General features: G+C 44.1%; 1 protein-coding gene across 1 annotated transcript; it reads right to left on the bottom strand.

Moving 5' to 3' along the window:
- Positions 1 to 627: 627 nt before the first annotated feature.
- On the bottom strand, positions 628 to 11,442 carry Ciao2a (cytosolic iron-sulfur assembly component 2A). Its single transcript, XM_090358210.1, has 5 exons — positions 11,087 to 11,442; positions 8,179 to 8,343; positions 6,638 to 6,687; positions 4,090 to 4,135; positions 628 to 1,080 (listed from the first exon to the last, which is right to left on the bottom strand). The coding sequence occupies exons 1-5, from the start codon at positions 11,208 to 11,210 to the stop codon at positions 983 to 985; spliced, it is 483 nt and encodes a 160-aa protein (XP_090214336.1). The 5' UTR covers positions 11,211 to 11,442; the 3' UTR covers positions 628 to 982.
- Positions 11,443 to 13,259: the final 1,817 nt, after the last annotated feature.

Raw genomic sequence — 13,259 nt, 5'->3', positions numbered from 1 at the left:
CCCAGCATTATTAACCTGAATCCACTGGCTTTTTAGCAAGCTCTGTCCCTCCTGGCATCAGATACAAAGTTTCATGTAAGTGCCTTTTTTTCCCTTTGCAAGAGGATTATCTGTTTCTCAAATTAATTTGAGATCACCCAAAAAGGTTAAGGATAATTTTTGTGGATCATCATAAATGGTCCATAGGCCAAGTGGAGTCTAGTGCTTGCTTTTGTGTAACACACAGGCTGAGAATGGTTCTGTGTTTGTGCATGTGTGTGTATGTGCCAGTTCTGGGGCTTGAACTCAGGGGCTAGGCACTACCCCTGAGCTTTTGTGCCCAAGACTAGCACTCTACCACTTGAGCCACAGCCTTACTTATGGCTTTTTCTATTCCACTGGAGATAATATCGTGGATTTTCCTGTCCAAGTTGGCTTTAAACTGCAATTCTCAGCTCTCAGTCTCCTGAGAGCTAGGATTACAGATGTGAGCCACCAGGCCTGGCTCAGGATCTGATTTTAGCAGTATCTTTTGATTTTTAGATCAGATTCTACCTAACAGTCAACAAAAATAAAGCTCTGCAAGAATCGTCTAGGAATTCACATTTACACTAGCACTTAAAATTCAATAAAAACATTTGAGACAAATCATTATAAGAATCATTTATTTTAGAATAGTGATTTAAGTTGAATATATTTGGACATGGTAATATTTGACACGAAAAGTAGCTGTATCAGAATGGGTATCAGAAAAATAGTAACACATCTTATACACAGTAACTAGAAAACAAGTTTCTGGTTAATCACTTCAGTGTTACAAATCCTGAGGATGTTATTTACTGCACAAATTAGGTCCTACTTTGTAATTCAAACTTGTTTGGAAATAATTCTTTATAAAATGCTTTGAGGTACAAATCACCTATGTATTAAAGATGAGTCTTTTACACTTTTCAAATGTAAAACAAATATAACAATTACAGTTCAATGGCTCCTAAAGCAGATATCAGTCAGGCTCAAGGACACATTGTTCCACGATTTCCCGTAAGTTGGGGTTCTCCATTGCAGCTGCCACCCGCTCTTTGTCATTTATCTGCTTGTTGACTATGAAATATGAAGACAAAAGTTAGCAGAATTATGTTGCTAGGCAACACTGGACAATATATTAGCCTGCCAAATAAAGAGCTTAGCTTGCTGGGCGAGGTCACTTACGCCTGTAATCCTCGCTACTCAGGAGGCTCAGATCTGAGGATTGCAGTTCAAAGCCAGCCCAGGCACTAAAGTCTATGAGACTCTTATCTCCAATTAACCACTAGAAAATCGGAAGTGGAGCTGTGGCTCAAGGGGCAGGGCAGTAGCCTTGAACTGAAGAGCTCAGGGAGAAAGCCTAGGCCCAGAGTTCAAGTGTCATAACCCCCCCCCCAAAAAAAAAAAAAAGCTTAGCTGAGCACCAGTAGTTCATGCCTGCAATTCTGGCAACTCAAGAGGCTGAGATCTGAAGATCAAAAGCAGCCCAGCAAGAAAGTCTGAGACTTTTGTCTCACTCAAGGCTAGGACTCTGCTAGTTGAATCACACCTTCACTTCTGGCTTTTGGATGGTTAATTAGAGATAAGAGTTTCATGGGGCCGGGAGTTTGGTCTAGTGGTTGAGTGCTTGCCTAGCAGGCATGAAGACCCGGGTTCGATTCCTCGGTACCACATACATAGAAAAAAAGCCAGAAATGGTTCTGAGGCTCAAGTGGTAGAGCTCTAGCCTTGAGAAAGTCCAAGGACAGAGCTCAGGCCCTGAGCTCAAGCCCAGGACTGGCAAAAAAAAAAAAAAAAAAAAGAGTTTCACATCTTTTCTGCCCAAGCTGCCTTGGAACCATGATCCTCAGACCTCAGCCTCCTGAACAACTAGGACAATATGAGTGAGCTATGAACATCTGGTGCACATAGCCTTTTATGGAAAATTAGTTACGGTGTAATTATGAAATCAATTAAGTATGGTTACAGTTTTATTCATATCACTGAATTGCTTCTCAAAATTATTTTCCAATTTATATCATCAACAGCAACAAGTGAACTATCTGCCAACAACAACTGATATTATAATAAAAACAAGCCAAAAGGGGCCAGGAGTTTGGCCTAGTGGTCGAGTGCTTGCCTTGCATGCGCGAAGACCCGGGTTCGATTCCTCAGTACCACACACATAGAGCTGAAGCCCAGGACTGGCAAAAAACAATAAAACAAAACAAAACAAAACAAAAAAAAACAAGCAAAAAATGGCTCCAAATTATTGTTGAAGATTGTATTTTGATAAATACTGATAGATTTTCCACATTTATTGATTAGCTGATTTTTTTTAATTTGTTTTTTGCCAATCCTGGGGCTTGACACTGCCTTTGGGCTTTCTCAAGGCTAACAGTCTACCATCTGAGTCACAGCACCACTTTTCTGTATGTGGTATTGGGGAATCGAACCCAGGGCTTCACACATGCTAGGTAAACATTCTACTACTGAGCCACATTCCCAGTCCCTACTTTGTATTTTTTTTTTTTTTTGCCAGTCTTGGGCTTGGGCTCAGGGCCTGAGCACTGTCCTTGGGCTTTCTCGAGGCTAGCACTCTACCACTTGAGCCTCAGCACCACTTCCGGCTTTTTTCTATGTATGTGGTACCGAGGAATCGAACCCAGGTATTCAGGCATGCTGGGCAAGCACTCTACCACTAGGCCAAACTCCCAGCCCGTACTTTGTAAGGAGCCTTGTGCTGGCTAGGAAGGCATTTTATCACACCTGCAGCATGGGTGTGTGTGTGTTCTGCAGCATAGGGGCGTGTGTGTGTGTGTGTGTGTGTGTGTGTGTGTGTGTGCCTGTATGTGCATGCACCAGATACTGCAGCATAGGGGCGTGTGTGTGTGTGTGTGTGTGTGTGTGTGTGTGTGTGTGTGTGTGTGTGCCTGTATGTGCATGCACCAGATACTGGGGCTTAACGTCAGAGCTTTATATTTTTGCTTTGCTCTTTGGCTCAAGGCTGGTGTTCTGCCACCTGAGCAATACCTCTACTTTCTCTGTGATTTTTTTTAAAATTAACTATTTTTTGTTGTTGTTGTTGTTTTGGCCAGTCCTGGGGCTTGAACTCAGGGTCTGAGCACTGTCCTTGGGCTTTCTCAAGGCTAGAGCTCTATCACTTGAGCCACAATACCACTTCTAGCTTTTTCTATGCTCCCAGCCCCTCCTCTGTGAAATTTAAATCATCTGTGGTTGATTTCTCTTAGTAGGTCAGAGGTCTTATAAAAAGGTCTTTTTTTATGTGTGTATTTGTCTTGGGGCTTTTGGTAAGGGCCTATGTATTATCCCCAAGTTTTTTTTTTTTTCTCAATGCTAGCACTCTACCACTTGAGCTCCAGTTTCAGACTTTTGGAGGTTAATTAGATATCAGAATCTCAGGGATTTTGCTCTCTGGATTGGCTTCAAACTGTAATCTTCAGATCTCAGCTTCCTGAGTAGCTAGGATTATAGGTATGAGCAAGCAGCACTGGCCTAAAAAAGATTCTTCGCCTGTAATCCTAGCTACTCAGGAGGCTGAGATCTGAGGATCAAGGTTCAAAGCCAGCCCAGGCACAAAAGGATCTGGACTCTTATCTCCAATTTACCTCTAGAAAATGAGAAGTGGAGCTTGGCTCAAGGGTAGGACAGTAGCCTTGAGCTGAAGAGCTCAGGGACAGTAGCCCAGTTCAAGTCCCATGACCCACCAAAAAAAAAAAAAGGGTTCTTGACTCCCACTGTAACTCATTCACTTAGAGACAGCACGTATTCAAGATGTGCTAGGACTTTACTTGCTAGCCCTCCAATTTCAAATTCAAAGATGTAACTCTTTAACATATGACCAAAGAATAGAGCCTTTTCACAGACAGGGAGACTCTGGCCTGAATCAGTTAGTATTGGTTATCTCTAGATCACCTAGTTCCCAGTGAAAAATTGCTTCCTTCTGTTGTCTGGTTTCTCTGCCTGTGAAGGAAGAGTTAATAACTAATGGATGGCTCACCAATCTTTACAAGTGACCCTGGAGGTTTATGGCTGACAGAATAACCTACTAGCTGAAGTTGTTTATAGTATTTCTGATTCACTTACTATCTTCCTCTGTTGAATGGGTTCCTTCAGAAATGTAGATTTCCAGCTGGGAAGGAAAAACAGTAAGAAACAAAATATTAGAGCAAGGGCTTGGGGACATGGCTCAGGTGACAGAGCACCTGCTTAGAAATTACAAGGTACACAGTTCATACCCCAGTATTGTAAAAAACAAAACAAAACCAAACCATGGGGAATTCTTAAATAACAAACAGAGGTAGAAGATCCAGTGGACTCAAGAATATAGCTTGGCACCAGTGGGCTCACGCCTGTAATCCTAGCTATTTAGGAGGCTGAGATCTGAGGACTATGGTTCAAAGACAGTCTGAATAGAAAAGTCTGTGAGACTATCTTCAATTAACTACCAAAAAGTCAGAAGTGGAGCTGTGGCTCAAGTAGTAAAACACAAAAGCTCAGAGAGAGTATCCAGCCCCCGAGTTCAAACCTAGGATCAGCACACACACAAAGACAATAAATCTAGAGATCGGGTGAGTGTTGGTGGCTCAAGCCGTTAATTCTAGCTACTCAAAAGGCTGAGAAAAGATGATCATTGTTAGAAACCAACTCAGGCAGGTAAATCCATGTACTAGTATCTCCAACTGACCAGGAAAAAGCCATTTTGTACGGCTAAAGTGGTAGAACACCAGCCTTGAACAAAAAAAAAAAAAAAAAAAAAAAAACCTAAGCAAGATCCTGAATTCCTAAATTCAATCCCAGTAACAGGAGTAGTATTTTTGGTTAACTGGGGAAAGCCTGCAGGAGGCTCTTGAATCAAACTTTGTGTGTGTGTGTGTGTGTGTGTGTGTGTGTGTGTGTTGGTTCTGGCTTTGGCTCTTAGGCTTTTACTGGGCTTTTTGGCCTCAGGTTGGAGCTCTATCATTTGAACAACAACTTCACTTTGAGTTTTTTGCTGGCTAATAAGATAGTAGTCTACAGATTTATCTGCCTGAGCTGGCTTCGAACCTCAATTCTCAGATCTCATCTTGAGTAGGTAGGATAACAAGTGTGAGTCACCAGCACTTGGCAATGAAATTCTTTACGAACATAAATATAATTTTATAAGAAGGAGACACTGTAAGTGTTTTGTACTTTTCCCTGCACTCGACTTCTTTCCAAACCAGCTTGTGACATTCTTTCTGCCACATCCCCAGCAAAGCACATTAACCATCTAGTGTAGTTCCTTCCTCATTTTCTCTACACTCACTCCCACTGTATTTTACACACAGACACACACACACACCCAAATGTTGAGTTGCTTTACTTGTTTTTACAAATGAGTCCCAATACACAGTTTCAATATCCTCTTTTTCTCATTCTCCTTTAGCTTGCCAAATTTGTTCTCAAGTTTAATGTTGGTTAAGCTATCCCTTCTGGCCTTGCTACGAATTATCCAGCGTCTAAGAACAAGAGTTTTCAACAAAAACTCACTATTGCAAACCGAGTGGCTAAGAAAGCATATTATGTGGGGAAAAAAAATTGTGCTGGAGACCACTGGGACCACTAGTGTAAAGTAGTCATCAATATACTCAACATGTACTTACTGAGCTCTTACTATGTAAAATCACAATGGAAAACATTCGAATGGGTCATCTATAAACTCAGACTTCAAGAAGATGACAAACCAAGAAAGAAGATTAAAAATATACTTAAGGAATTAGAACACACCAAGCTCCAACAACTCTTGCTTGTAACCCTAGCTACTCAGGAAGTTTAGATCTGATGACTAAAAAGCCAGCCCAGGCCAAGTTTGGCTTAGTGGTAGAGTGTTTGCCCACATAATGCAAAACTGTATGTAATTTAAAATGTCCAAAATAGGCAAACTTAGAGATAAAGGGAGGAGTAACTGTTGCTTGCCTGCTTCCTTTCCTTTTTCCTTTTTTTGTCATTTGTAGGGCTTGAACATGGGGCCTCAGAGTTGGCCCTGAGCTATTTTGCTCAAGGCTAGCAGACCACCACTTTGAGCGACAGAACCACTTCTGGTTTCCTGGTGATTAACTGAAGAATCTCCCAGACTTTCCTGCCCAGGCTGGCTTTGAACTGCAGTCCTCAGATCTCGGCCTCCTAAATTGCCAGGATTACAGGCATGAGCCACCAGTGCCTGGTCCCTCCCTCATTTTCTCCTGACCATCCTTCTTTTCTTTTCTTCTCCCTTCCTTCCTGCCCTTTTCCTAGGTATTCTTTTCTTCAATCTTCTCTCTCCCTTGCTCCTCCCTTTCCTCATCTTCATCCTTTCTTATTTTCGTAACCCAGGCAAGGTCTCAAAGTCACAATCCTTTTGCCCCAGCCTCCCAAGTAATAAGATCACAGACACGCACCCCCAGGCCTGCCTAGGTACAAGATTTCTTTGGAGATGATGAAAACGTTCTAAAACCGATTATAGTCATGGGTGCACAATTCTGTGTATATGAGAGTAATTACTAAATGATATGGTTTAAATAGCTGAATTATTTGTTATGTGACAAATCTCCAACCGTATGGATGTGCTCTGGAGGTGGAGCACTGCGCCAGCACACATGTGGCTCTGGGTCTGAGATAATAAAACATCTCTTACCTTGTGTTTAAATGGCAAACACCGCTGAAGTTTTACTCTTAAGCATAACCCTGTGGAGGAAAACAAAACCAACCTCCAATTATCTCTTTATCTGTTCTAATTGCTTAATTGGTTTCTGAGAAAGCACACAGCTGTGTCCGCGTCCGGGGGAATGTAAGTAGCTGACACAGCTTTGCTTGATCCAGTTTAGGTCTCCTGTGGAAATTTCATACGTTGTTTTAAATATTTCTCATGACAATTCAGTGATCTAGGCATTATTAATCCTATTCTACAAATAAGGAGATTAGTGTCAGAGTGTACCTTACCACAAGACTGCTCTGGCAGTCAAATAGCGGAGATGGGATTGGAACCCAGAAACACTACAAAAGCCAGGCCTTTCCTACTTCATCAACTGACCTTCAAGCAAGGGGTAATTAATTTACTGGCATTTACTGAATGGACACGAGGCCAAGCTGCGCCTTTTTTTTTTTTTTTGGCCAGTCCTAGAGCTTGAACTCAGGGCCTGGACGCTGTCTATGGACATATTTTGCTCAATGCTAGCACTCTGCCACTTGAGCCACAGTGCCATTTCAGGCTTTTTCTGTGTGGGGTACTGAGGAATCGAATCCAGGGCTTTGTGCATGCTAGTCGAGCAATCTATCACTAGGCTATGCTCCTGGCCAAAGCTGTACCATTTTAAAAGAGCCACATAGCTGGGCATTGGTGACTCACACCTGTAATCCTGGCTACTCAGGAGGCTGAGATTTGAGGATTGCCATTTGAAGCCAGCTGGAGCAGCAAAGTCTGTGAGACTTTTATCTCCAATAAACTACTCGAAATAGCTGGAAGTGGTACTATGGCTCAAGTGGTAGAGTGCTAGCCTTGAACAAAAGAAGCTCAAGGACAATGCCCAGGCCCTAAGTTCAAGCCCCAGGACTAGCACAAATAATAGAAATAAAAAGAGCCTCATGGCTAGGCATCAGTGGCTCATGACTGCAATCCTATCTACTCAAGGGGCTGAGATCTGAGGAATCATGGTTCGAAGCCAGCCCGGGACCATGGCCACATGTACCTAAAAGAAGAACTGTGATGTAACTAGAGGAGACATACATTTGGAGTCAGGAGACTTGGGTTTGAGTCTTAACTTCACCATTTCCTGGGAATGATTCTAAGCAGGTCAACTAAACTCTGTGCTCTCACTCCTCAGCTACAAAATGAAGATCAAAGTTGTTTTTGTTTTTGAGTCCTGGGGCTTGAACCCAAAGTCTGAACGCTGCCCCTGAGCGTTTTTGCTCAGGGGTAACACTCTACCACTTGAGCTACACCTCTACTTCCTGCCTGGGCTAGTCTTGATCCTCAGATCTCAGCCTCCCGCAGAGCTAGGATTTACAGCTGTGACCCAATGGCACTGATAACAAGAGTATTTTAATTTTCTACAGGCTAATTCTGACAACTACAGTACATTACATGAAGAAACTCTGTAAATCATAAATGGTAGATGATAAAGCTCTTATTTGGGATCAGTATCACACTTATAATTGAGTTTACACAAACAATCTTACCAATAAGAGTAGCCAAAGAGCAATGAGGTACTGTTGGTGTGAACCTGATAGTAACCAGATAGTCTTCTTCATTTATCTCCTGAACTTCCACACAACTCTCCGTGACCACTTCCAGTTCTTCTAAAGTATTGGGCTTTTCTGGATCCCGGATAGTTCGAATCAAATCTAAAGGGTCATCAGAGACAAAGCATTTTATTAAAACATGGGTATTCTTCCTGGCACTGGTAGCTCACAACTGTAATCCTATTTACTCAGGAAGCTGAGATCTGAGGATTGCAGATCAAAGCCAGCCTGGATAGAAAAGTCCAGAAGATGCTTATCTCCAATTTATTAACACTAAGCCAAAAGTAGAAGTGTGGTTCCTCTAAGCAAGATCGAGGCCCTAGTGTTGTCACTAAAAGAAAAGAGAAAAACAAAGAAAAAAATGTGGGAGCTGATAAGTTTTCCTAGGCCCGGTGCCAGTGGCACATACCTGTAGTCTTTGCTACTCAGGAGACTGTGATCTGAGGAAAGAAAGTGTGAGACTCATCTCCAATTAACCACCAGAACATTGGAAGTGGAGCTGTAAATGTGTTAGAGCACACTAGTCTTGAGAATAAGCCCTTAGGAACAGACCCAGGCATTGGATTCAAGCCCTACAGCTGACAAAATAATTTTTTTCTGTCTCTATTATTATAGAAAATGAAGAGGAAAATGCTAAAGACAAGCAGAGAGGTAGAAAAGAGAGAATAATTTTATATAGGATAGGCTTCATATTTTCAAGCCTGAGGTTTTGTTCTATTATTTATAGCTCAACTGAAATATAGCTATGAAAAAAAAAAGATCAATAAAACTCTACCTTCTCCCAGCTGTCTCATGGGCTTACTGCTTGAATAGAAATGGGATTTGAAAATATAGGCAGGAAAGAGGATAAAGCTGCTTTTTCATGGAACTATGGATTGTGGGATTTAGGAAAATGGGGCTTTTTTTTTTTTTTGCCAGTCCTGGGCTTGAGCTCAGGGCCTGAGCCCTGTCCTTAGATTTTCTCAAGGCTAGAGCTCTACTACTTGAGCCTTAGCATCACTTCCAGCTTTTTTCTATGCATGTAGTACGGAGGAATCAAACCCAGGTCTTCGTTCATTTACTATCTAAAACAATGTTCAACCATATCACGTGGAACTACAACCCCTATCCTGTCTGCCATTCAATTATTTGGGTTAAGCTGAGGAACCAGCTTAGTATGTCTGCAGATTTTCTAAACATCCAGGTCCCAATTATTCTCAAAGGCCTAACTCAAGTGACTTCTTGAACATCTTTTCAGATCCCATGAGCCACAGACTAGTATCTCTTCTTCCTTGGAAGGTCTGAAGCTCTTGTTATAGATCTGTTATGATCTATTGCATACTGTATTTGCATATACAGGTTTCCCTCCTCCCCACCTGCTCCCCTCAAGATTGAGTACTGGTATATGAATTCGAGGCTTCCTGCTTGCTAAACAGGTGCCTTACCACTTGAGCCACATTCTCAGCGTTTCTGCCCTGGTTATTTTGCAGAGAGCCTTGACTTTTTGCTGAGTCCACCCCTGCCCATGACCCTCCTGGTTACTCTTCCTCCTGAAGCTGGGATGCCAAGCACAGCCATTGTACACAACTTGTTCTCTCTGAGGAGATCTCATGAACTTTTTAGCCCTGGCTGCCTTGGAACAGCCACCTTCCTAACCACCAATCGCCACCACTTGGCTTCCTCAATTTAAGTTTGAGGACTCGAGTCGTATCTCTCCCAAAGCCTGGCAGGACAGGAATGTTATGTAGATCAGCACCCTTGTAATTTTCCTCTGACCGGGGGATAAGTTCTGCTTCTGCCAAAGAAAAGGAACATTAGATTTAACCAAAGGGTGTTTGTTTTTTGTTGCTGTTGTTTGTTTGGTTTGGGTTTTTTTAATTATTGTTGTTGTTTGTTTTTTTACATGGTTGGCTTTCCCTTACCCAAATAGTAGTCTTATGGTTAGGTCACTTTATGTTACAGCCCATCTTTTTACTTTTCAAAAACAGGGCTAAGGGTATATAGATCAGTTGTACAGCACACAGTAGTATATGCAAGGCTCTGGATCTGATCCGTAGTCCACAAAAATAAAATAAAAAGTAATAGCGTGTGTGTGAGAGAGACAGAGAGGGAGAGAGACAGAGAGGGAGAGAGACAGAGGAACAGAAGGACAACGACAGGGAAAGAGAGAGAGAATGTAGTGAAAAGCGCATACATTTGGAATCCCAAGTTTGGTTTTTGCTCAGGTTATTACTGATCTTGCGATCACCAGGTAGTTATCCAAAGATCCTAAACCTGTGTTTCTTTATCTGTACAATGGCGATCGTCCCAAGAAACAGAGAATATTTAATATAGAGAGAATATATGTGGGAGAGGGTATGCATGCATATCTAACATTTGACTTGACTATTTTATCCTCTTCCTTGTTGATTCTGCTGGGGCAAAAAAAAAAAGTTGGGGGGGTGGGAAGGTGGCTGTGACCTTGGGCCAGTCCCTAACTCAGCCACCACCCTCGGCGGTGGCGGGAGCCGAGCCCTGTGCAGGACGCTGGAGAAGCCTCTGTGCCCACCCTCGGGTATGACCACCATAGGACATGGGACAGACAGGAGAATAAAACTTAAAGACTTCCGGGCTCAACATATCCCATGTTTAGGAAGAGCCCGAACTCTAGAAGGTTCCACATGCTGCATGACGTAGGGCCCCCCGCCCTCGCCAGACACCCGGAAAAAGAAAAAGAAAGCGGCTTCCCACGCTCCCGATTACAACCTGCAACCCCCCCATCCGCCCGCCCCGTGTCCACTCCCCAGCCCCAGAGGGGAGTTCGGAGGCCCCGCGCCGCCGGGACTTATCCCCCACCCAAAGCGGCTGCTGCGGAGAACATTATTACCATAAACCTCTAGCGCTTTCTCTTCCATGATCCGGGGCTGCCGGGCAGCTCCCGCCTCAGAGAGGCCTGATAGCCACAGGACTCGGCTCAGCGTCCAGGAGAGCAGCCCGGACACCCGCTCCATCCTCACGTTCCGCCATCCCTGGCGTATGCCCCAAGCGAGCCACCGTCAGTCTCTCAACAGCGGGCCTCGTGATTTATCCACTTCCTGATCTTCAAAATGACTGGAGAGTGAGGTAAAAGGTCCTAGGGGAAGCCAAGAGGCGGGACCCGACGGTGGAGCGCTGGAGGGGAAGAAAAAAACAACACAACACCTTGGGAAGGGAACCACCAGAACTACATGACCCAGCATGCTTTGCTCCGTTTTGCCGCACACATTGCATTCTGGGGTGGTATGGGAATCCTAGGAAGACCTAGAACTGACTTCTGGGATTTGTAGTCTCTTCAGGGAAGGGCTAGACAATGTAACGGTCTTAGTATTTCGTCACTTCCTCCTCAGAGCGGAAATTGGGTTTCCGTTGCAGCGCCGAGAGCCTCCAGGGAAGCTAATGGAGATGGTTAGGCATGGCAGAGGGGAGGGCGGGACATTTTTGGTTTCTCTCGTCTTCTGCAGACTCAGGACAGCCCTTCTTTTCCCCTACGGGAGGTATTTCTACCTATTGCCATCAAAAGACAATAAGAGAATTTTCCCCTGTGCTTGTTGTGTCCAGTGGTGACACAGCGGAGGTAGCCATCCTTAAAGGGTTATCTTAAAACGTGCTGGATGCCCATCCCCTTTTTCAATCTCAGGCATTAATTACCTACTTACTTTGACATATGCCATGTGTAAGTTGCCTAGGTTGCAAAGCTAAGGACACGGGGCTGGGAATGTGTAGTGGTAGAGTGCTTGTCTACTATGCATGAAGCCCTGGGTTCGATTTCTCAGTACCACATACACAGAAAAAGCCAGTAGTGGCGCCGTGGCTCAAGTGGTAGAGTGCTAACCCTGAGCAAAAGAAGCTCAGGGACAGTGGCCAGGCCCTTAGTGCAAGGCCCAGTAGTGGGGGGGTGAGGGGGGATCTAAGGACATCTGCTAGATACTAAGGATTGTACAGTTAGAAACAAACTACCTTTTGTCAGTGTTGGTAACAAATTTTGTGACTATTTAGGAAGGATTTTATTTCCCCCAGAATTATCTGGTAACAGCCTCCCTATCCCATTCTAGTTTTATTTGCCTGCTTTAGACTTAGCAATCAGTGAGTAGGTCCCAGGGTGTTTCTATTTAGTCTTCATTTCCCTGCTTCCTATTCCATTGCAGTTGATAGGCTAATCCTTCCAATCAAATAGCACGCCCAAATCCTTTACCACCTCTATGAGGCCCTCCTGACTTCCCTAAGCAGAATTAATAGTCTCCCTTATGGCGCCCACGACACAGTTTAGTATTGAAATCTGTTGAATTGTTACTTTACATAACCACCTACCTAAATTGCAAACAGCTCACATCTCTGTGTTTCAAACCGTAGCCAGGTGCCAGGCTCTCAGCACATGCTCAGGATACGTTGAAAGAATGAACTACCATGCCCAAGTGAGTGGCAGAATGTAATTACAATCTGTTCAGGCGTCAAGAAAGTATTGAATCTCTGTGAGGCACTGTACTTGGCACGGATAGGTAGTATGTGGAGGCTAAGCTTTTTTGCCCAAGGCTAACACTCATAGTACTTTGAGCATCCAGCTTTCTGGTGGTTCGTTGGAGATAAAAGTCTCAAGGATTTTCTAACCCTGGGTTGGCTTCGAACCGTGTGATCTTCAGCTCTCAGCCTCCTGAGTAAGATTACAGGAGTGAGCCACCCAGAGCCCAGCTTCACCCATTCCTTTATTCCAACGAAATTTTAGAAGGTTGTCAGAAATAAAAAGACCAACTATACAGCTAGACACAAAGCTATATAAGGCTAAGGCAGGCAGAAAACCCCAGGAACTGAGCGGACCCTCACTTCTCCTCTTGTTCTTCGTCCCGCCCCATAGGCGGGACTAGCTAAAGGCTCGGTGTGAAGGTCCCAGGCCTTGGACTTGCAGGGCAGCAGCTGAAGCTCCGCCCCCACCACGCCCCCTCACGGGGAGCCCCGCCCCCTCCGGGGGCCCCGCCCCGCTGGTCCCTCAGGGTCGGTCACGGCGCTCGCGCTCCTCGCACTGCCGG

This window comes from Megascapheus bottae, chromosome 25 (assembly GCF_031878675.1).
Source record: "Megascapheus bottae isolate mThoBot1 chromosome 25, mThoBot2.hap1, whole genome shotgun sequence".
Classification (NCBI taxonomy): Eukaryota; Metazoa; Chordata; class Mammalia; order Rodentia; family Geomyidae; genus Megascapheus; species Megascapheus bottae.
The sequence above is the reverse complement of the archived record's forward strand: the minus strand, read 5'-3'. Positions and strand labels throughout refer to the sequence as shown.